Source organism: Saccharomycopsis crataegensis (assembly GCF_037102585.1).
Source record: "Saccharomycopsis crataegensis DNA, jcf7180000000098, whole genome shotgun sequence".
NCBI lineage: Eukaryota > Fungi > Ascomycota > Saccharomycetes > Ascoideales > Saccharomycopsidaceae > Saccharomycopsis > Saccharomycopsis crataegensis.
The window spans coordinates 852,063-875,931 of NW_027043838.1; the positions used below are offsets into that span (position 1 = coordinate 852,063).

The 23,869-nt window shown below is 38.6% G+C and overlaps 11 protein-coding genes across 11 annotated transcripts; 6 read left to right on the forward strand and 5 right to left on the reverse strand. All coding sequences in view use genetic code 12, as the record gives it.

Annotated features, from left to right (window-relative positions):
* Positions 1–270: 270 nt before the first annotated feature.
* On the reverse strand, positions 271–5,286 carry THO2 (Tho2p; the record flags this gene model as incomplete). The annotated part of the gene is made up of 1 exon (XM_064999633.1): positions 271–5,286. One exon carries the CDS (start codon positions 5,284–5,286, stop codon positions 271–273), a length of 5,016 nt encoding a protein of 1,671 aa, XP_064855705.1.
* A 415-nt stretch (positions 5,287–5,701) lies between these two features.
* On the forward strand, positions 5,702–7,330 carry CDC37 (Hsp90 co-chaperone CDC37; the record flags this gene model as incomplete). The annotated part of the gene is made up of 1 exon (XM_064999634.1): positions 5,702–7,330. One exon carries the CDS (start codon positions 5,702–5,704, stop codon positions 7,328–7,330), a length of 1,629 nt encoding a protein of 542 aa, XP_064855706.1.
* A 261-nt stretch (positions 7,331–7,591) lies between these two features.
* Positions 7,592–8,497, forward strand: GGC1 (Ggc1p; the record flags this gene model as incomplete). Its single annotated transcript, XM_064999635.1, has 1 exon — positions 7,592–8,497. One exon carries the CDS (start codon positions 7,592–7,594, stop codon positions 8,495–8,497), a length of 906 nt encoding a protein of 301 aa, XP_064855707.1.
* A 2,061-nt stretch (positions 8,498–10,558) lies between these two features.
* Positions 10,559–11,338, reverse strand: ATP23 (putative metalloprotease; the record flags this gene model as incomplete). The annotated part of the gene is made up of 1 exon (XM_064999636.1): positions 10,559–11,338. One exon carries the CDS (start codon positions 11,336–11,338, stop codon positions 10,559–10,561), a length of 780 nt encoding a protein of 259 aa, XP_064855708.1.
* A 119-nt stretch (positions 11,339–11,457) lies between these two features.
* DASC09_060530 (uncharacterized protein) lies at positions 11,458–12,126 on the forward strand (the record flags this gene model as incomplete). Its single annotated transcript, XM_064999637.1, has 1 exon — positions 11,458–12,126. One exon carries the CDS (start codon positions 11,458–11,460, stop codon positions 12,124–12,126), a length of 669 nt encoding a protein of 222 aa, XP_064855709.1.
* A 402-nt stretch (positions 12,127–12,528) lies between these two features.
* On the forward strand, positions 12,529–13,989 carry OLE1 (stearoyl-CoA 9-desaturase; the record flags this gene model as incomplete). Its single annotated transcript, XM_064999638.1, has 1 exon — positions 12,529–13,989. One exon carries the CDS (start codon positions 12,529–12,531, stop codon positions 13,987–13,989), a length of 1,461 nt encoding a protein of 486 aa, XP_064855710.1.
* A 569-nt stretch (positions 13,990–14,558) lies between these two features.
* On the forward strand, positions 14,559–15,464 carry DASC09_060550 (reticulon family protein; the record flags this gene model as incomplete). Its single annotated transcript, XM_064999639.1, has 1 exon — positions 14,559–15,464. The coding sequence occupies one exon, from the start codon at positions 14,559–14,561 to the stop codon at positions 15,462–15,464; it is 906 nt and encodes a 301-aa protein (XP_064855711.1).
* A 765-nt stretch (positions 15,465–16,229) lies between these two features.
* On the reverse strand, positions 16,230–18,797 carry ACK1 (Ack1p; the record flags this gene model as incomplete). The annotated part of the gene is made up of 1 exon (XM_064999640.1): positions 16,230–18,797. One exon carries the CDS (start codon positions 18,795–18,797, stop codon positions 16,230–16,232), a length of 2,568 nt encoding a protein of 855 aa, XP_064855712.1.
* A 463-nt stretch (positions 18,798–19,260) lies between these two features.
* COX20 (Cox20p) lies at positions 19,261–19,767 on the forward strand (the record flags this gene model as incomplete). Its single annotated transcript, XM_064999641.1, has 1 exon — positions 19,261–19,767. The coding sequence occupies one exon, from the start codon at positions 19,261–19,263 to the stop codon at positions 19,765–19,767; it is 507 nt and encodes a 168-aa protein (XP_064855713.1).
* Positions 19,768–20,300: 533 nt separating this feature from the next.
* On the reverse strand, positions 20,301–20,834 carry DASC09_060580 (L51/S25/CI-B8 domain-containing protein; the record flags this gene model as incomplete). The annotated part of the gene is made up of 2 exons (XM_064999642.1): positions 20,301–20,487; positions 20,737–20,834. 2 exons carry the CDS (start codon positions 20,832–20,834, stop codon positions 20,301–20,303), a joined length of 285 nt encoding a protein of 94 aa, XP_064855714.1.
* Positions 20,835–21,079: 245 nt separating this feature from the next.
* On the reverse strand, positions 21,080–23,086 carry DPH6 (diphthine--ammonia ligase; the record flags this gene model as incomplete). The annotated part of the gene is made up of 1 exon (XM_064999643.1): positions 21,080–23,086. One exon carries the CDS (start codon positions 23,084–23,086, stop codon positions 21,080–21,082), a length of 2,007 nt encoding a protein of 668 aa, XP_064855715.1.
* Between the last annotated feature and the right edge of the window lie 783 nt (positions 23,087–23,869).

Genomic DNA, 23,869 nt, shown 5'->3' on the forward strand with positions numbered 1-23,869 from the left:
ATATAAGACTTAAGGAGTCAAAAACACTAAACGAAATGAATAAATAATAAAATGAATAATTGATTGATTAATTAATTTGTAAAAAAAAAAAAAAAAAGCTAATAATAAATGAGATCTTTCAATTCACTCTTCACACCCAAGAGTCAAGAAATTCAAAAAGCAGTCATTTGGAGAGAGAGAGAGAGAGAGAGAGAGAGAGATGGAAGGGCAAGGAAGGGACAGCGTAGTTTCAAGAAAAATGTGTTTGCCAAGGCTGATAATAAAAAAAAATCATCTTTTGCCAGAATAATAATTACCACCACCTCTTTTACCGCCTTCTCTTCTATTGTCTCGTCTCCCATCATTTTTTCCATTATCTCTTCTCCCGCCATTTCTGAACCCACCCTCGTTTCCACCACCACTATAACTACTGCCACCACTGCCACCACCACCAGAGTATGAAGATCTCCCGGAACCACCACCATTATTACCACGGTATCCGTCTCGCAGACTTGAGGCAGGACCAGTAGGGAACGATATTTTCTTCTTCTTGGATGGTTCGTCGAAATTCTGACCTTCACGCGGTCTCTTATTACTAGTAGACTTGGTGTCGAGTCGATAAGCGCTCGTACGCGATGTGGTTTGGTTGTTGTCAGGTTTGCCAGCGGTTTTGGAATTTCCCGCAGAGCCCGCGGCGGCGGTAGTGGTAGCACCGGCCACTGGTTTATTGGTAGCCATCACGTCCACAAACCGGCCCAGGCGTTCATTGGAAGGCTTATTTGAACTAGCGGCTTTATTTCCTGGAATACTTGAATTATCTTTGCCATCACCACTAACGGATTTCTCAGTACTTTTCACAGAATTTTCCCCAGTTGGTTTAGCCAATGGTTCTTTGCGATCAACATCCGTTGGTTCATCATTGTTTTCCGTGGTTTCCTCTTCTGGTTGCTCTTTTTCATTTTCTTCATTCTTCTTCTTTTCCTCTTCTTCGGCTCTTTTGGCTTCTGCTTCCGCTTCCTCTTTTTCTTTTTCTTTCGCTTCTGCTTCTCTTCTCAACCGTTCTTCTTCTCTTTTCTCTTCTTCTTCAATCTCTCTCAATTTGGACTCCTCGGTTCTTTTGATCTGCTTTTCAATTTTAAGTTCATCTTGCAAACTCTTGAGCTCCTCAGCAGCCTTCTGTTTCGTGGCATTGTATGCTTTCTTTTCCAGCAATGGCATCTTGTAAAAATCGTACACCGCCACCCATTCGGCTTGCTTGGATTTCAAAAGCCCAATAATCGCGCTGGAGGCTAATCTGATATCCTCTCTTTCATCATTCACGAAAATCGTTTCGATTTGTTCTAACAATTCCTCACAATGATCGATCACCACCGGGAAATACCCAACCAAATTCTTGAGGAAAGTAATGGCGTTACGACGATACATGTAGTCATGATTTTGCAAGCAACTGATAATTGCAGAAACCGTTTGGGAGTGCCATCCGTAGAGTTGAAGAGTATATTCATTGAAAATTGCAAGGTCCCCTTCTTCGGCTTCATCATCAACCTCATCTTCGTCCTGATTTTCAAATTTAGCTTCGTTTTCATTTTTATTATTATAACCATCATCATCATCATCGTTATTGTCATCACCTTCCTTCATTTCAACATCTTCATTATTATCATCTCCATCGTCTTGCGGTTCACTGATAACATTCTTTTCTTCTTCATTTCCCGGTTTTTCTCCATCATCTTCAGTCTTCTTAGTTTCCTCCTTTGGTAATTCTATCCCCAATTTCTCCATAAAGAAAACTTTTTTAATTCTCAACAGGTTCAAATATTCAAGCACTTTACTGAAAAATAATCCAAAATTTTCCGCTTCCTGAGGAGTCGACAGGAAAATCGTGGAGCAGATCACATCACTAAATAGCACATTCAAGATCTCCAAAGATACGGTTTGGAACACTTCGGAAGATTCTTTCAACAACAATATCAAGAACTTGGCACAGTAAATCGCATCAAATGGTGAGTGGATCAAACGAGGTAATAGACAATTCTCAATGAACACCTTGGCTTGTAGTTTAGTATCCTTCTTACCGCTAAACCACGTCTTCTTTTCAGCCTTAATCCGTTTTTGAATCATCGCATCATGGGTTTTATGGGCAAGTTTATCAGACTCCAAATTCTTCAACATGCTCTCTAATTCAATTTTTTCCAATTTTTTCTTTTGCACCATATCTTTGCTCAACGACGAAACTCTATTATTGATAGATTTTTCTAACCCGCTGATTTGGTGGACCAATTTATCACCGATTTCATAATTCTTGGAACAATAATTGATATCGTATAATGACATTTGCCAAAATGACACGAATAATTCTCCCAGCAATCCTTTCCAATCAATGTATTGGAATCGCTCATCTTTCATGATGGCCTTAGAAATAGGATTCAATAATTTACTCCAAGGATTAGCAGCACTTTTCCCGGCAACGGTCTTCTTGACTGGGGGAGCAGCCATGCTTCCACGCCATAATTCAAACGCCCATTCAATGTCAATTTTATGTTCAAATAATAATGATTCAAGACTGAGCAAATTATTAGCCAAGAATTCTTGAGATGGACAGAAATGGTTCAACATCGTGATATAAGTATGGATCAAGCCGTTCAACTCATCATTTCTAAGGGATAAGATTTTGGAATGGTTCTCACCACTTCTATCCAAATACACCTGTTGCTTGTAGTACTCGGTCAAGAGAATAAAGAGCTCGGATAATTTGGAAATATCTTGTTCATTGGAATTGAAGATTTCCGCGTCTTTGGCATCGGTGCTAATTAAACTTTGTAAAAACTTCAAAGATGCATTGGAACATAATGTGCTGGCACGCTTATCGAAAATCACGTTATAAACGGTTCTGGCAACACTTTTCGCCCCACTACTCAACAAATCAATTTGGGACATTGTCAAGTTGGAAATATTCGCGATCCCACTGACATTATTGATGATTTCTTTAAATAAAATAATGGTGATGTTATCAAATTCATAAAGTCTTCTACTGATAAATTCAACAATTATTTCAAAGTTGAAATTCGATGGATAATTAACACATAACTTCCCAATGAAACTGGATAAATTTTGCAACCACAATCTGTCATTCAACCCATCGCTTTGCACGAAATTTCTCCGAGATGTCAATCTAGTGAGTAACACGTAACTCAAAACATCCCAGGCATAAGCATTATAATATCTCGCAGATAGGACAATCAAATCAATCAAATTATCATAACTTTCAACTTGGGTAGTGATAACCTGGAAAAACGGCAATGGGTTAGAAAAGGAAATTTTTGACAAATTTCTCATAATGGCATTGGCATTAGTTTTACTCAATCTTTTCAAGCCATCCTTGGTTTTTTTCGTGGCCTGATCATACTCGAGATTAATAAACAAATTTCTTTTCTTCAACTTCATTTCCAATTCCCCGTATAAGTTGTATCTTGCATGAGTAGGGAATAACGCAAACAAACTGAATGTCATTTCCACTAACGGGGAGTTAGTACCCATCAACGGAATAGCGACAAAGATAAACTTTCTGAAAAATTGTAACCACTTATCCTGAATGGTCTTGTATTCTTCTTCGGTGATCTCCCCAGATTCTTTGGATTTGCCATTATCAGTGATATCTTTGATTCCAATCCGCACAAGCTTAGTAATTAATTCACCATCGAGCGCCAACTTCGCCCCGCTGAAGGATAAAAGCTCATTAGCCAAACTGAATAATTCATCAATAGATTTGATCTTTGGTAAAGCCCTATCCCAGTTTCTATAGAAAAACACCAGTTTGTTATCACCAGCAGGTAACTTAAATGTGTCAATTAATTTTGTTTTCTGATGGTCATAATCGATATAATTATTATCCCTTAAAAACCCAATCATACTTTTTGACATCAAACTATTTTTCACCGCCTGATCTTTAATTGGATGGTAATTTTCGTAATAGAAATCATCGGCACAAGCTTGAAATAATCTGTGGATATGGTGAGGAATCTCATCGCTCATTTGTGCAAGCACCGGATATTTTGTAAGCAAAAAGATTGCCTCGTCATAACATCCAAACAACAAAAAGAGTTTCAAAAATTCGTATTTTAGATTGATTTTTCCCCCTAAAGGTTGATATTTTTCATCATTAACATCTCCGGCGGCTGGTCTACCACCAGAAGTTGATCCAGTGTTACCTCCAGGATTATTAGAATTATTATCATTATTATTATTGCTATTGTTTTCTTCATCATCTAATTTCAACGGGGCGGCTAACGCCAAAGCTGAGGCTGTAGCTTTGAAGATTTTGTCATTCATATACTCCTTGAATTGACCCTCCAAGTTTGGAAATTCCAGATCATCGGGAGTCAAATAATGGAAGAACGATCCGAAGGAAATAAACCCTTCTTTTATCAACATAACCACTAGATATTTTACCATTTCTGAAGAATTTGGTTTGTTGGTCATTGTCGGATTCAACACTTTGAGACCCAAAAGTTGTGCTCCAATGGCTGATCCACCTATCAGAAGGCTGTCTAAATTATGACAGTCAGCGGATGCTTCAACCTTCGGCCACCATAGAGATTTTCTGAGGAGTTGTATACAGAATTTATAATTCTTCAGGAGGTTGGCTGTGAAAATATCAAGAATCACGTCTAATACCCGATTTGGATCTAAACTATAAGTCCCAATAAGTTTCAAAATCACCTCATTCACATATTGAGTCATCAATAATGCATCGGGGCTGTTGATGGCCTCGAACACTTCGACTATTAGTTTAGAATACCCTTCAGAACATTCGTATAACAAATTATAGTTTTTGATTTTGCTTTGACCTCTTGCAAAAGTGATGCTTTTCTTAGCGTATCCGTCAATAATTCTAGAGGCCTTAGCGAGATCCGATCTCAAATATTTCTTCAAAGTTTGGCGAAACACATCACAATAGCTAATAAGGTTGGCGATATGATAATTTTCCGGAGGGAAGGTGTTCAACATCTGGATAAAACAAATTCCAAGGTCATTGTTGACATAAGTCCCTGATTTCTTGAGGAAAGCATTGATGAACTTTGTGGCGCTAGTATCAGATGGAAAGAGCTCCAATGATGAAAAGATGAAAAGAAACTCGTAGAAGAAGACTCCCAATTTTTCATTCTCAAAATGGTTGGAGTTGGTGCCGACAATTTCCTTATATAATTTGTCGACATACGCAGGATCGCCGGTCTTAGGGATATCTTCTGGTGAGAACCATACCCACAATGGACCATCATCATCAGCGTTATTTGAACCACTGCTCATTTTATATATATATATATATATATATATATGTATATACTATGGGTGGGGTAATGAATGGTTACTTTGTTTAGTATGGGATTTCTCTTCGCTTCTGTTTGTTTGAATAATTCTGACTTTCAAGTCACGTTTTTGACCGCCCGTCCAAAAAAGACGGTTTAAAAATAAAACACCCAGTACTTTCACCGGGTTTTCTGCGATAAATTTGAGACCTACTCATCATTCAGATCATATACCCGTTTATTATTAAGGTAGTGCTAGTATCCTCTATTGGAGCTGTGTTATTCAACCAAAATTAACAGCATTGAACAACTACAATAGAAAAAGAAAAAAAGAAAAAAAAAAAAAGAGCAGAGAAAAATTCTCGAACACTTTTTTTTGCCATTGAGACACACACACCACAAACTTTTAATCAAAAATGCCAATTGACTATTCCAAATGGGACAAGCTTGAAGTCAGCGATGACAGTGATGTCGAGGTTCATCCAAACGTTGATAAGAAATCGTTTATTCGGATGAAACAAAGACAGATACACGATGAGCGTATCAAGAGAGATCAAGATATCAAGATCTTGACCACGCAAAACAACATGTACGTCCATTTGAACAAACGAGTGGACAGTATGTTGAAAGAGATGAACGACGCCGAATTGCTCAGTGAATCAAAAAGAAACAAGTATCTTGAAGCCAGATTCGATGCCACCGAAAAATCCAACGAAGAAGGTCTTGAAGATGGCCCAACATACAATGAAATGATTGAGGATTTGTATACGCAAATTTTCTCTGACAACAAGGTCACTGACGGAACCCATTTGAGACAATTGGTTTTGGAGCATCGAAAGAAAATTGACGATGTGTCAGCCCGTAACAATGAGAAGTTGGCAACTTTACTTGAAGAAAAGAAGAACCACATCACTTCAGATGACATTCACACCGGATTCGATTCTTTCTACAGCAACAAGGACCAAGTCAAGAAACAATCCGATGCAGAAAAGAAAAATACCGTCACCAAAAAGCAAACAGTCACCCAAATTGAAACTTTGAACTCCCCAACAATCGAACAACAAAAGAAAACTGAAAGAGAAGAATTGGAAGATCTAGAAACGTATCCGGAAACTGATGCTTTTGGGAAGATACATATGAAGGATTACACCGACAGCGCTAAATTCCTCAGATCCAACCCATTCATTGTGTCGGTGCAACAAAAAGACGCCTTGATGATGAAGGCATTTGATTATCAATTGAAAGATGATGGTAAGACCGCCAAGAACATTGTTCATCAAGCGTTAATGATCCAATATATTTCTGACTTGGCCAAGGACAGCAAATCTATCGAGAAAATCGAATCGGCTATTGGGATGTTCTTTGGGAAGATGCTTCAAGATAACAGTTTATTGATGAAAGAACTTGAAAATACTTATAATCATATCAAGAACAGATGTGAGATCTTGAAGAAAGACAATGCCGGTATAGCCGATGATCAAGCCCAGGAAGAGCAAATCCAATTGAAGTCCATGGACCCAAATAGTCAGTTGACCGTCAGTATTCCAAATCCGGATACTGAGGCTGATAAATATGAGGAGTTCTTAAAATTGCCTGTCGCCATGCAAGACGCAGTCAAGACCAAATCTTTAGATGAAATCAATAAGGTGTTTGCCAGCTTAAAAATTGAGGAATCGGAAAGCATCTTGGATATCTTTGAAAAAAGTGGAGTTATCGGGGTGCAAGCAGTGTTGGAAAACGAGGAAGAATGGGACAAATTGAAAGATAATCAACAACCTTCGATAGAATTGAGATCGACTGATCCGTCTGCTGAATTGGTGATTTTGAAACCTGATGAATCCAAACCAGAACAATACGCCGAATTCTTGAAGTTGCCGGAGGAAATGCAAAAGGCGGTGTTGTCAGAATCGTTGGATGCCGTTAACAAAGTGTTTGCTGATCACATTAGTAGCGAAGATGCTGAATCTGTTCTACAATGTTTAGAAGGCGCTGGAGTCTTGGCTCTTCTTAGAAAACAACATAATTTGGAAGACGAGATTGATTGAAATGGTTTTATTAACGTATCTTACTATGATTAATCTATATATATACATCTTTCCATTATTGTATCAATATTGTGCTTATCTGTTGTAGAATGATTCGATAAATGAGTGACCCGCAGGTGGAAACTTTTTTTTTTTTTTTTTTTTTTTTTAATCAGTCATGAAATTCCAAAATTTCACAAAATTAATTCTCAGTCGACTTTCACTCCGAAGGACATTCACTTTCTAGATAACTTCCCCCCACCCATATCTCAGCAATAGAAAATGGCCCCAACTTCTAGTGACAAGAAAAATAGTGCTTCTGCCAGAGTCTTTGGTTCTGCCTCGGCCGGGATTTGTGAAATCGGTGTTTTCCACCCAGTCGACACCATCTCCAAGCGTTTGATGTCAAACACCACCAAGGTGAACAACTTAACTCTTTTGAACAACGTTATTTTCCGTGAACATGCCCAAGAAGCTTTCGGGAAACGTCTCTTCTCTCTTTTCCCTGGTCTTGGGTACGCTGCCTGTTACAAAGTCTTGCAAAGAGTTTACAAGTACGGTGGTCAACCATTTGTCAATGAAAAATTGACCAAGAACTTCAAGAGCACTTACGACAATGCTTTCGGGGCTAAGACTGGTAAAGCTTTGTTGAGTGCCACTGCCGGGTCCTTGATTGGAATTGGTGAAGTTGTTTTGTTGCCATTGGATGTCTTGAAGATCAAACGTCAAACTAACCCAGAATCATTCAAAGGTAGAGGGTTCATCAAGATTTTGAAAGACGAAGGGTTTGGATTGTATCGTGGATGGGGCTGGACCATGGCCAGAAATGCTCCTGGTTCATTCGCCTTGTTTGGTGGTAATGCTTTTGCTAAGGAATACGTTTTGGGTTTGAAAGATTATAATTCTGCTACTTGGAGTCAAAATTTCGTCAGTTCGATTTTCGGGGCTAGTTCCTCCTTGATTGTTTCTGCTCCTTTGGACGTTATCAAGACCAGAATTCAAAATAGAAATTTCGAAAACCCAGAAAGTGGGGTCAAGATTTTGAAAAACATCATCAAGAATGAAGGTTTCACCGCCTTCTTCAAAGGTTTGACTCCAAAATTGTTGACTACTGGTCCAAAGTTGGTGTTCTCCTTTGCCTTGGCCCAAACTTTGATCCCAGCTTTTGACAAGTTATTGGCTAAATGATTGTCTATATTCAAATTATTAGAAGAGCTAATAGCCTCTTTTCTTATCTTTATTGATTTGATTTGGTGGTCTATTTTGTTTATTTATTTGTAGTTGCTATTTTTTTTTGTACATAGAGTTAGCTGATATGTTCTTTAAGTTTACATAGAGTTGCTGTTTATGCCAACATTCTTCCTTTTTTGTTTGCTTGTAAGAATTTAGTGGTGTGTAAAGTTTGACATCAGTATTAGCTGCAGTGGCAAAACAGATGGGCAAGTATCGGATTATCTTGGCTTTCTGCTTGGAAAAATGTGTTCCGCTATTGAAACTCTGATGAGATTGATTCATTCTATGCTTTTGATCATGATAATAGAATTGAAAAGAGGAATTACTGCAACGGGTTTATCGAATGTTAGTTACTACCCTTCATGAGTGCCGTTTCTTTTTTCTTTTTTTTTCCTTTCTTTATTTGTTTATTTAATCCTTTTCTTTAAATACCGATTCGATGTTCTGGTTTGTTATTTTACAGAATCCATAGTTTCGCAGTATTGCAGTGAATACATGCAATTGCTTAGTTAGGAAATAGAATATCCATTATAAAGAATGATCTATGTTAGGCTTGTGCCATGGGAAATATTGTAGTTGTAGTGCATATTTTTGCACTGGTGTAGTTAATCATTAGTTTAATCGAAAGGTCTTGATTTTGGTTTTGGTTTTGCTATATCATTCATTGTATTAGTTGTGTATTAAGAGAACAAACGCATTTGTTTAATTTGGTGATATTTATGTATTTAAACTATGAATATCTACTTAGATTACTACGTAAATGTATATGAGGCATAGGAAAACCCCCTCTCGAAGCTTTGTCAGGCCTAAAAATCCCTTGGTAACCAACATGTTGACTCCTTATCAACTTGAGCTTATGTGTTGAGTAATGAATGTTGATAGTATTTGGAAAGTAAGTTCTGAAAGAATTGCAATGAAGTATGAGCAGCGAGCTCAATTAATTCTCGAATACTTAACCTAAACATACATATGTTGTATAGCTATTCATGTTTCTTTGCCAAATATTTATCAGTGAAGGAACAAATAAATTTCAAACCAGTAGGAAACCTATGACTCAATCTTTATCTATGATTCGAAAATCGAACCTTCTTTATATCTAATTATTCCCCGCAACAGTGCGATGAAAAAGAATCTTCATCTTTGCTTACTCATTTCAGAAATCCTAAATCCAATTCGAAAAGTAAAATTTAAATAAAATTTAAATAAGTTTTACAAACATACGGTGCGCTATAATAAATGCACACTCTCCATTCATCAGAAACACAAGTTTTACAATTTTCTGCCAATAGAGACTCACAATAGAAATATATTTTCTACAAGGTATAGCATATATATAGCAATCTAAACTAAGTGTACATCTGGTTAAATTCAAGAACCAGTTTCATTCTGTGTTAGAATTGATTTGTTTGGAATCTTTAGCCCCTTTTCTCTGAGAATAGACTACGGTGGAACAATTATACCAATTCCCAATTCTATTGTTATACTTTCTCTGTTCATGATGTACTAAGTTATGAAATATCAATACATAAGATATCTGATCATAATGGCCGGCATCGAATGATGAATAATATTATTCACCATTATAGAGAAAATATTGTTGGGCGGGAGGATCATGCAATCATCTCACTTTTCGTTTTCGTTTTTTAGAAAATAAAATGTTGAACAGATGGTTATTCAAAACAGCATCGTAACAGCATTTTGAATATTGATGCAACTCCCATTGCGTGTACCTTCTTTTAGCTAACCAATATGACGAAATAGGGGTTTTAAGGAGAAAAATCAGGCTACAAACATTTAACCACCAACAATAACCAATCTCATTACACAATCAAAAGTATACTAAAAATAGGCTCTATATTATAGCAAATTTCCGTGTCTATATTATAAACAGTTATATACAAGAAATGTCACTCCCATCAATTGTCATTAGACAATATGCCAAATTTATATTTCCCCAGATCTTATCGAAAATGAAAAATAAGATTGCGGTCCACAATTTCTCTATTTCTTCACCACTCATCTATAAATTCTCTCAAATGGTCTAGTATCATTGAAACACGATCCCCAAACATCATTCACCACCTGCTCTGCCATCTCTTTGTCTTTACAATTTGGATTGGCCATTACCGATAGTACTGCTCTACGTTTCACACACTCCTGGTGTCCTCTGCTGACATTTTTGATTGCTCCTTGCTTGAATTGATTCCAGAATCGACATTCTCCACTGAGCGAACTGGCTCTTATTTCACTACACGCGTGATGGCGCAAATTCATCCAATCGACTTGGAATTTCGCATCATCGTAGGCGTGGACCAACTCGTGAGATAGCGTGTCTTCCATATGGAATTTATTGATTATTCTATTTTGACAAACGAGAATCCCAAGTTCAGGATGGTACCCCCCGGCACGAGTCCAATCCGGACAGAAGTCACAATGAACGTTATCCCTGGAGATGGTTTTCGAAGGGTCGACTTTGGTGATTTCGGAGGTGAGGAAACGAACAGTTGGAGAGTAGTTGAAGATCCAGTTTTTGTATTCGTTACACGCCTGACAGTTGGCTTCGTTGAGCTTGTAAGCTAAGTCATTCTCATATTGGGTTTTGTCAGTTGGAGTTAAGCCAAGCCCGGTCTTATATTGAAGGGTTCTACGCCACCATTCGAAACCACTGATGGATGAGAGATCCGAAGGAGCTTGAGGGATCTGATCAGGAGGAGGAAGCTCGTTTTTTGACATATCTGAATGGGATTTCAAGCTGACAACCTGGGGTATAAATTTGATGATGATTTGATCTAACATTTCAGGAAAGATTTTGATGATTTTTTACCCGGGCGAAACTTTTTACGGATTTTTTTTTCCTCTTCTTTCTTTTGTCATTGCATTCATACGCCATGGAACTTCAAATATAATTATTAATAATGGTTGCTAATATCTGGGTGGCTGCCTCTGATGGGGATACCTCGACTGTAAAGAAATATATTGAATCAGGAGAGTACAGTGCGACTTCAAAAGATCCTAATGGCTATACCCCGATCCACGCAGCAGCGGCTTACGGTCACATTGAACTTCTTGAATACTTGATAGGGGAGAAAAAAGGGGATGTGAATGTACTTGATAGTGATGGGGATACACCATTACATCATTGTGACGAGTTGGAGCCGGTTAAAGTCTTGGTAGAGAAGTTTGGTGCCGACTGGAAGATCAAGAACCAAGATGGGGAGACAGCATTGGATGCGTATGATGGGGAGGATATTAAGGTGACCGAGTACTTACAAGGGTTAGCTGGAGTTGTTGGATCACAGAAGAGTAATGAGGGATCAATAAATATTGGTAGTTTGGGGGCGTTAATTGGGGAGTTGCTGGATGAGGAAAGAGAGAAGATCAGATTGACATTTGAGAATGTTGGGGATTTGAATGGGGACGTTGAATTTGATGAAACACAGCAGAAGATGATTGAAGAGATCGCCAATGGAGAGAATGGTGAAGAAAGAATGAAGGAGTTTATCCAGCAGGTGGTGAGAGACAATTTGGGGAAATTGAAGCAGAGCACTGACGATGAGCCACTGAACAAGAGAAGAAGGGACTAATGGACAATACTAGCCGGTGGGGCTATGTGTGCGTGTATGTGTGTGTATAACGTTGTAATATAATAATAACAATTAAAAAAAAAACAGGAGATTTAAATCATTTGACGGTGGTCGAGATATTCGCTTATCTGGAGGCCTCCATGTAATGCACAATTGTGTGATTATATGCATGTATCATGTCCAGATAAAACACAAAAAGAAAGCTGTTACCCGTTCACATACAAGCCGGAGCTCACCAACATTTTTGCCCAACAAGAAAAAAAAAAAAAAAGAAAAAAAAAAGAATCACGCCCCATCGTATAAAAATGATGCGCATCGCCTCTATATAAGGACCTACCCGTTTGCCAGGCGTCAAACCTCAACTCATCCCCCACCACCACCAACAACAACCATCGACAAGAAATGTCTTCTGCCATCGAGTCTGTCGACATTACCGATGCCAACGCCGTCGCCGCCGGCACCAACAAACCTGTTAGAAGAGTTGTCGCCGGTGGGGTGGCCGGGAAGCTCATGGGCTACAAGGCTATGGTCAACATCACCGCCGATGAACTAGCAAAGGAAAATTTGAACACCCTTCTCGCCAGAGATAGAGAAGAAAAACTCAAGTATTCCAAACAAAAACACATTTCTGAACAGCCCTGGACTTTTGGTAACTGGCATCAACATGTTAACTGGTTGAACTTTGTTCTTGTTCTTGCCATCCCAATTATGGGATTTGCCTTGGCCACCCGTTGTCCATTGCAATGGAAGACCGCGGTTCTTGGGGTCACTTTGTACATTTTGGGTGGGTTGTCTATCACTGGTGGGTATCATAGATTATGGGCTCACAAGGCTTATTCTGCACACTTACCATTGCGTTTGTTCTACGCTTTCTTTGGTGCCGGATGTGTTGAAGGGTCTATCAAATGGTGGGGTCACTCTCACAGAGTTCATCACAGATACACTGACACCAGACGTGATCCTTACGACGCCAGAAGAGGGTTCTGGTACTCTCACATGGGCTGGATGTTGGAAAAACCAAACCCAAGATACAGAGCCAGAGCTGACATCAGTGACTTGGTTGATGACTGGGTGGTCAGAGCTCAACACAGACACTACATCAGTCTTATGTTGTTTGTTGCTTTTATCTTGCCATGTTTGATTGCTGGTTACTTCTGGAATGATTACTTAGGAGGTTTTATCTATGCCGGGATCTTCAAAGCTTTTGTCATTCAACAAGCCACTTTCTGCGTCAACTCTTTGGCCCACTGGATTGGTGAACAACCTTTTGATGACACAAGAACCCCAAGAGATCACATTTTAACTGCGTTTGTCACTTTTGGTGAAGGTTACCACAACTTCCACCACGAATTCCCATCTGATTACAGAAATGCCATTAAATGGTATCAATATGACCCAACTAAGATCTTGATCTGGGCTTCCTCGAAAATTGGATTGGCTTACAACTTGAAGACATTCTCTCAAAACGCTATTGAACAAGGTTTGGTGCAACAACAACAAAAGAAATTAGACAGAATGAAGGCTTCTCTTAACTGGGGTACTCCACTTAGTAGTTTGCCAGTTTGGGACAAGGAGTACTTCTTTGAAAAATCTAAGGAGACTAAGGGACTTGTCCTTATTTCAGGCATTGTTCACGATGTCTCCGGATTCATTACTGAGCACCCAGGTGGAGCTCCATTGATTAGAACCTCTACGGGTAAAGATGCTACCACCGCCTTTAGTGGAGGGGTTTATGCACACTCGAATGCTGCCCACAACTTGTTGGCCACTATGAGAATTGCAGTGATTAAGGATGGTGATGTGGATGCAGACACTTTCAAAGTGCAAGAACAGTTGCTCAGAAGAAAGAAGGGTGATTTTTAGACGTGTTAAATACAAAATTTGAGCGTGTTGAGTACAAGTAAAAATACATGTATTCAAGATTGCTAATATATTTTCATACCTGTTTTTAATGTTTTCATTTTTTTTTTTATTTTTTTGTCTCTCTTTTTTTTTATCTGTTGTCATGACCTGGGAATATATTATCATTATATTATTATTTATTTATCTATCTATCTATCTATCTATCTATCTATTTACTTATTCATTGTTATTATCATTGGATTGTGGTAAGTTAGACGAGTGGGTGGATACATACATTTCACCCCCCAGGGTGCCGTAACCAGTTAGTGCCAGATCAGAACAAAATTCCAATTAAAAAAAATAAAAATTTTTCCCATTGCCTTCCGCAACCCTTATCTTGCCACCAGAACTACACACCCTGGAGTACGTTTTTTCCTTTTAGCCAATTTTCGTGGTTGATACCAATTGGGTTTAATCATTTGTATCACTGACTGTCACCATTGCGTGTTACTAACATTCCTCTTGTAATTGATAGAATCCTGATCTTCAATTTTCTGTATTTTTATCTTGAATTGATATCATTCCCAATAATGTCTGCTGTTCCTCCTCCTTCCTCCTCCACACATTCATGTTGTGGTTTTTCCCTCTTGTCCTGGAAGAACCCTCAACAAACCGCCAAGGTGTTTGGTGCCTCCATCGCTGCCATCTTGACCCTCAAGTATGTCAACCTCATCAACCTCTTCTTCCGCGTGGCCTTCATCACCCTCTTTGTATCAGGGGCTGCTGAATATGCTGGTAAACTCGTCACCGGTACCGGTCTTGCCACAAGATTCAAGCCAAAGAAAGAGTGCACCTGCTTGAAAGATTTTGTCAGCGAATACTCTCCAAAGCTTGCTCCACAGGTGGCCAAGTTGCAGCACGATATTGAAGCTATTGTGTTTGCTTCCGACGTTGAAAAAACTTTAAAGACTGCTGGGGCTTGTTACGCGCTTTACAAGATTACCTCTTGGTTCTCTCTTTACACCTTGTTGGTCACCTCTACTATTGCCGCTTTCACCCTCCCAGTGGCCTACGTTACTTATGAAAAGGAAATCCATGAAGCTAAGGAAAAATACTACTCTTTGGCTAAGTCTAAGGCTGGTGAATACAAGGACCTTGCCCACGAACACGCTAAGCCATACATTGCCCAAGCTCAAGAGCACATTAGTCCTTACACTTCCAAGGTTGCTGGATACTTGCCAAAGAACAGAACTGCCGGGTCAACCGTTGGTGCTTCTCCAGTTCCAGCCAAGCCAGCCGCCGCCGCCGCTGCTCCAGCTCCAGCTCCTACTGCTACCACCACCGGTTCTAACTTGCACACTACTACCGCCATGCCAAAAGTTCCATCTGCTGAACCAATCTCCTCAAACATTGACATCGACGACTTGAGATCTTCAATTCAAAAGGACAAGGCCGACGCTGCTGCCGCTGCTTCTACCATTGCTTCTGGCTTATAAGAAATTTTCTTAAACTATCAAATAGCCACCACTCTTACTTAGTTTATTTTGACATGAATATGTTGTACTTCTTTGTGTGTTTTTTTTTTTTTTTTTTACTTTTTTTTTTTATGAATGTTAATTTACTTTCTGTGTTTTTTCTTCTGTTGTTTTTGATCAAGTAGGTTATAACATCTATCCAGTTTATTGTGTCTTGCCATATATTTATACTTATATATTCCCGTGGGAGGTAATATGATTATATATTTTTTACATTGTACTTTGTTATTTCGATTATAGGTTTTTTTTTTTATTTGTGATGGCTGCCGTACCAACATTGATTCTCCTAGGCTTTTTTGGTTTTCCAATCACTCTTGGTAGGATTGGTTCTCTTACCGATAGTTTTTAATTTTTTTTTTTTTTTTTTTTATTTATTTAGTTTGTTTTCCAGATTTCTCTAGCCATGGCGTAGTATTATTTTATCTCAATGTTGTTGTCTGTGTGCCGTTTCAAGCTGTCAATTTTTTGTTTTCTTTGCTGCTACGGCGTTCTTTTACTGGTTATTTTGTTTATTCTTCCCATCTACGTCGCGTGATGGGTCGTGTGATAGGAAATCACAGAACCCAGCTTATTGTAGATAACCAAACCAAATATTATTCTCGTCAGCAGTACAGGATATTGAGATAATGAATATTATCTATAATAAATAAATAAACAAACAAACGCAAATAAAACATATCGTAGATTATAATCTTTAATAAAAATACATAAATAATGGACAATCGCTCACTGAGAATTCAACTCTTGCATCCTTTGGATCGCTTTAGGATGGCCTTGGGCAGCAGCCTTCATATACCATTTTCTAGCCTCATCGACATCCCTTTCTGTTCCCAAACCAGTTTCTTTGAAATGGCCAAGGGCGTACTCGGCTTTCGATAACCCTTTTTCTGCGGCTTTAAGGGCCCAAAGATACGCCTCTTTATCGTTCGATTCTAATAATCCTTTGGCTCCGGTTAAATACCACCCACAAAGTGCCATTTCCGCCAACGCATACCCTTGAGCAGCCGACCGACAATACCAGCCAATCGATCGTTTGCTATCTACCGTGCATCCCAATTTACCATATTCATAACACCAACCCAACTTGCTTTGTGCTGGGGAATAATTAAGTTTGGATGCCTTAATGTAGAGATTTAGAGCTTTGGAATCTTCGATTTCTGGGATAAACATTTTCAACTCCCGCAAGAAATTGGAATCTTCGACATTCAAAGAGTCCATCGATGAAGAAATTGGATAAAACCCTTCGTAAAGTTTACCCAATTCAAACAATGCATGAGGATTCTGTTCATCGGCCAGACTGGCCGCTTGTTCCAACCATTCAATTGCTCTTGAAGCCGACCGACGTTGCTGTAAAGTACCTTTGAGATAAATCATTCCCAATTTGAACATTGCCGGTACCACTTTTTTCTGCGATGATTTATTGAACCAAGTAAATGCATCAATATCATCTTGTTTCACCCCAATTCCCATTTCGTAACATATAGCCACACGATACATCCCATCGCCACTGCCACCATTGGCAGATTTCAAATAATAATCAAACGCTTTATCGTAATTTTTTTCCAAAATCTTCCCGTTGGTGTACAATGTTCCAAGATAGTAGTTGGCCTCAGGATGGTCTTTGGATACCAAACGCTTCAAGCGCTTTAACCCTTTATGCAAGAAAACATCTCTATTCTTTCTTATTTCTTTGGAGGTGGTCAATTTATTTGGTAAGTAATTACCATTCACGTCAATGACACTGATCAAGGTTGGTTCTTGAGTGGCTTCAATTATCGCTTTGACCCATAATAATTGGGTATCAGGGGATTCATCTCTTTCAGCATCGTTTTTCCGTTTATTGTATTCATTATAATCCAAAGGTTTTGGCGGCTCGGGTTTTTTATTATTTTCCTTGATTGGATCAGGCCCAATTCCTTGATTTCCTTGAGGTGGGCTGCCTCTCTTTGGGATAATTTGTTGTTGGTTGTTGAAATAACCGTCATTTACATTTGCACCTCCTCCTTCTCCTAAACTAGAAGTTATGGCATCATCATAATTATTATATTCCCGGTTGTTGTAGTTGTTTGCACTCTCGGTGTTTAATGGGTTAGCTTTGGCGCCTGTATTTTGTTTAACTAGATCATGTTCAAATGCGTTAGTAGACATTTGTGAAGAAGAAGTCATTTGCGGGGCAATCATAACAGGTGATCCTTGATTGAGATGATTATTTTGATTATAAGGATTGTTTTGATTATAAGGATTGTTTTGAGAATAAGGATTCATATTATTGTTATTATAATTGACACCTTGGTTTGATGGAGGAGGAGGCTGGTTGTTGCTTTGCGGATTATTTCCATAAGGATTACGACCACTCGATGATGGTGGTGGGTCTTGGTTGCCATTTTGGGGAGTATTTCCATAAGGGAGATTGCCACTTCCACCTGATGATGGCGGCTGATTGTATGGATTTTGTTGATTATAAGGGTTTTGTTGATTGTAAGGGTTTTGCTGCTGACCGTATGGATTTTGTTGGTTGTGAGGATTTTGTTGACTGTAAGGGTTTTGTTGGTTATAAGGATTAGGTTGACCATTATTATTATTGGGGAGCCCTTGATTGTTATTCATCGGTGGTCCTTGATTGTTCATACCAGGTCCTCTTCCATAAGGTTTTTGATTAGGAGGAGCTCCTTGTTGATAACTGGTGCCAGCTTTTGTAGGTGGCGCACGATTAGGGGAACCGTTACCCATTGGCATAGGCTTTCTAATTGGCGATCCGCCAGGTATGTTATTATTATTATTATTATTGTTATTATAATAATTCTGAGATCCCGCAGTAGTAGCATGCCCCGGAGATGGACCTCTCATCATTTGATTTAATTTTTGTTGTTGGGGAGGGTGGCCGCCGTAGTTGTCATTTGTATTGTTGTTGCGTGGTGGTCCATTACCAAAGCCGTTTGATCCTTGAATAGGAGGAGGGCCGCCGTTTCTTGGGGGATAATTCTGTCTTGGAGGGCCATTTTGAGGAGGTGGTCTATTTCTTGGTCCACCATTTGGAGGATACATGTTATTGTTATTATTGTTGTTGACAGGTTTTGGCTTACCTCCTTGGGGGCCAAAGTTGGAATAAGGATCGGTACTATATAAGTTGTTGTTTCTTGAGGCAGAAGGCATTCCTCCATTGGCGGTATTCACGTTCATTCCTCCACCGTTCTGTTGATAATATTGCTGCTGAGGAGGAGGCGGCTGCCGTTGATTATTGTAGCCATGCGGAGGGCGGTTGTTGTTGTTATTGTTATTGTATCCGTTCATCATGATGACTTAATAGTATATAGATGCGACTGTTTGATTTGATCTGCGGGCAATGAGCATCAAACAGTAGTTTTTATTTTCTTTTTTTATATTATTCTTGTTTATTCTCGGTGGCTGCCTGTGTTGTAATAAATTAGTAGTGCTTCTCGAGCAATTGACCAATAATACAACTATTTGTGATGAAGGCCTGTTTAAGGATGGGTGAAAGATGAAACCTCCCAAGGATTATTTTGTTGATTTTTTTTTTTTTTTTTTTCTGGCCGCTTCACAGCCCGTCCGCGCCGGGAGAGGCTTAATTATTCCTTCTTTCCTGTCCGGATGCGGACAGCGGCTCTTCATTTTTTTTTCTTGTGGAGAGAATTGATCATGGTATTATCACCATATTATTGTTATAATATTGTTATAATATTGTTATAATATTGTTATATTATCCATCAGTTATTGCAGCAAGCAGAAGGAAAATAGGATGGGATGGTGGCCATTTGCAAGCTCAAGCAGCAGTAATACTGAAAAACCACCAGTGCAAGATAATCAACAACTAGCCGCATCGGAGCAAGTACTACTAGAGGATCTTCCAAAAAGATTCAACCCTGATGAATATGATCCAAGAAAACAGCAGCAGCAGCAACAGCAACAACAGAATCAGCAGAAAGCCATGATGAAAATGGCCCTCGACTCAATATCTTCAAACGATTTCAAGTTCGAAACTTTGGTGAAAATCCCTTGTTTTAGAGACGCTGGGTTGATTGGGATCTCCTCGATGGGGGTTTTGGCAACCATCATCTTTCTTGTTCATAAAAATCCTAGCAGGGCCGCCAATTGGGGTGTTGGGGGTGGTTTGTTAGGTAGTCTTGTTGGCTGGGAACAGTGTAGATCCCAAAGAAAGAGAAGTTTCGAAAATGTTGAGAAGGCAAAAGCAGCACTTAGAGAAAAACCTAGACAAATGAAGAACCAGGAAGAAGGTAAAGATTAAGAGGGAGCTGGAGAAAAAAAAAATAAATAAATAAAAGAAACAACAAAAAAAAATATTGAAAGAAATATCATAAGAATGCGTTCGTTCTGTTGCATATTACTTTCCAAGCTTTTAACCATTACTTTTGTATATATATATATCTGAATATTTCTACTCACCAAATAGATTCCAATTGTTGCAATTTGCATCTTAAATTCTTACAAGTATTATTGCTCAATTTTTCGGTAGTTTGTATTACGCTATAGAATATATAATATGCACGAAAATAAACAACACATGAAGCACAAACAACTGTTTATTGTTCAAAGATAAGTTATGACACATACTCCTCCCTCTTACTCCTCCTCTCACCTTCTTCTCTTCCCATTATTTGTTTATCGAGAGAATAATATTATTATGATCAATAATATTTTTTTTTTTCTGTTTAAAACTCCCAAACAATAAATACAACTTTTAGCCGAGAAGAATATATTCAACGTTGAATATTCTTCCCCCAACTCCCATTAACCACCCCAGTAATAGTTTAAACTCAATTATTTCAAGTTCTTTAAAGTTTGTTCAATGGCACTGCTGCTAAGACCTTCCAAAGAATATTTGGCTTCTCTACCATGTTCGAATCTGGCGTATAATGTTGGAGGAACGCCAAATGCTTCTCTGATCAATATTGGCAATTCTGGATTAGATTTCTTTATGGTTGGGTATTGTTCACTCAAATAGTTTCTATGAAGGAATGTTAGTAAAGGGAAACTTTTAGATAAATTAAAAGAAAACAAAGCTCTCGCATATATAATAAATAAAGCATGTAAAAAGCTAGAAAACAAAATTTCACCAATATTTACGCAAAACACCTCAAAGCATTGCCACTAACGAAAGATATCAACTAACCACAATTATAAATCATTTCCTCTTTTCACATGTATATGGAAAAAAAAAAAGGTCATCTCCCCCTAATCAAATTAATAAACTCACCTCAATGGAACACTAGCTTCGCCAGTTTGTGATAAGTGGAATCTTAATTCTCTAACGGCGGTTGGCACACTGAATCTCAAAACTTTAGAACCAATCATTGTGATATTTTATATTTGTTTTAGATTAATCTCTTTCGAATAGTAATAATAATCCTCAGACCAATTGTTCAGCAGCCATCAACGAAGGCATTTTTTTTTGAACGAATGAAATCGCCAATATTAGAAATTACCCCGGTTGAGTGCCCTTCTCTAGAGGAGCCGTCCACGCGGGTGCATCAAACACTACAGCAGGTTATACTAGCTGGTTATAGACAGCATTTTTGTAATAAATAAATCTATTAATATTAAAAGGAGCCTCTGACAATTAAACCATAAACCATTAATTCACCTTTGTAATTCGTTACCTGCTGAACAGGAATGAATTCCACAGAATTATCGCCATTATTATTATCCAAAATCTTCAATAGAGCTTCAGTTGGTTCGGCGAAAACAATAAAATGCAATTTTTTACCTTTAGTTAAAACCTCCGCTAATTCTTTTCCATCATTGAACGTTAAAGTTGATACAAATTCTCTGTTGTTGACAATAAGCGTGCCCTGGGATTTCAAAAGATCATAAGCTTCACTACATACACTTTCAATAGTTGGTTTCTGATCCTTCTCCTCTTCTTCCTCACTATCTTCATCTACGATCAACTGTTTGTAACTGACCCCACTCCATTCGATTTCCGCATTCTTCGGCAAATTACCGACTTTAACGATGAGCAAACTTTTGTAAACAGGATCAACGAAATTTTCCTCGTATTCCAATGTATTATACTCTTCAAACGCTTTTGCCCCCAATTTTATATAAATAGAATCAGTAACGTAACAAATAAATGATCCGATTTTATCACAACCAATGACGTCCTTAACAGAGACAATATGTTTTAAAGATAATGCCGTATTTAGTTGATGAAGATTATTGGCATACTCCAGTGGAACGTTATTTTCATTTGGAAGTTCCATTATTGCAGGAATCAACGGGATTTGCCCCGCCAAGTTGGCCATATAGTTGGTAGTATCAAATCCTGCTTGAGAATAAGGCCCAATGTTGGCAGGGGCCCAATAACTTCTTCCTTGAACGTGCAACCCTTGCTTCTCGTTGTTATTCAATAATACAACAGCAGAGAGTTGAAGATGCTTCCCCTTTGGTAAAATTGTCTCCACACAGGTTCTCGAAGGTGGCAAAGGGTCTGGGAAATAATTCATGTAGATTGAGTTGATCTTTGAAAATTCCGACATTGCAGCAACTAAAAGATTAGTCGATATGATATTCGCTGTAGATTCAATATTATGTTTTTTCAAAATTCTCTCAAGTTGGTAAAAAATATCTGTAGTTTGACCATCAATGGATTCAGCAGACGAGGTGATGTTCGAGATAAATAATTTGTTACCACATATGATTGTGTTTAATGATTTGCCAACCCCTTCAAATGAAGAATCGGCCAATAATAGTGAGTCGTCAGTACTGGTAATGGAATCATAAATCTGCTTGAAAATGTCTGTCAACAACGGTTGCTGGGTGATGAATTGGCTCCAATCGGTATTTTTCAAACTGAATTTGTTATCGGTCTTATCTTCTACTTTGGTCTTTAATTGTAAGTAAAATACATCATCATCCATATGCCTAACAATCTTTTGTTCCGTGGTGACAATTTTCTTATTGATGAAAAACGGAGCATCGAGCACAATGGTTTCGAATTCCCCACCTTCCCCACAAATATGGATGTCGAATTGTGAGTTCAACCTTACCAATTGAGGATATATCTGATTCAATGTTAAGCCCAAATGATCTTGATTCAATCCAAATGCCGCCACTTTTAGGATTCTTGCGTCCATACCTGATCCACACATTTCTCCCATCAAATCGTTCTGATTCCTTTGCCAAAGATAGGCTAGCGATGTCAAACCTAATCTTTGACAAACGTGTTCGACCCTGATTCTCTGATACGATGAAAGAATTGCCCCGACACTTACGGCGGTGAGATCTGGGTGATTCTGCTTGCAGGTCGACAACAATTCGTATAAGTCTTCGGTTTCGTCATCCAAGGTCGGCTGGTATTGCATGCCAACATTCTTTGAGGTTCCCAAGATTTCTTTTCTATACATTGGTACCCCAATACACTCTTGATAATTCTGTAACACCGTATAACCGACGGTCTGGTACATGAAGCTATCGATTTCCTCAGAAGAAGAAGAGGTTTTTGGGTACAAATTGGCTAGCGCAACAAGCTCATGGCCATTACTGAGACAGTGGAGGATGTTGAAACAAGAGTCTTTACCTCCTGATACCAAGGCAACGAACTTCATCTTTGGTAGTTTGTGGGTTTGGGCAAAGGCGGAGGTTGAAAATGGTATTCGGTATGCTAAGAGGTTAATTGAAGGAGAGAAAAAAAAAAAACAGAACCAAAAACCTCTAAACGCCCCACAATAAATGCTGCCTACAACCGGCGTACAAAATCTATGGTACTATCATTTTATTCACATTTTTATTATCTTCATTATTTTTATTATTTTTGGAGCCGAGTAGATACTGCATTATCCCATCATTTCCTCTCGATATTCTCAAATTGCAAAGGCTGTCCAGCCTCCTCAGCCATCCATCATTTTTTTATTTTCGTCTTCCCTGATTAGGGGCTACAGGGGGGTAGGTGGATGCGCCTTACTTGAAAGATCCCTGTGTTCAGGACGTTGGCAGTGAATAATACCAAAATAAATGTTTATTGGGCAAATTAAGATGGGCATACTATATTATTCATACTAAATACATCATGTTTTTGTGATTCATTTATTACCCTTTTGCTTATCTTTTTCATTTTTCTCTGTTGCTTCTCTACTTTTCCTCCAAATGACTCTGAAATAGAAGAATAAGCAATATCTTTTCCAATTTCGATTGACCAGTCATCAGAACATATTTCTTTTCGTATTACACACATTGTCTGTGGGTGCCTTTGGCAGGAAGGGTTGGGTGGTAGAAGCAGCGGTGCAGGGATCATTGGATGGACCTTACCCAATTGGGGAAGTACAGATCTATTGTTCACGTCTTTCCAGCACAGTATTAATCAGTCAGCCCCAGCAAAGAAGTATATTGAC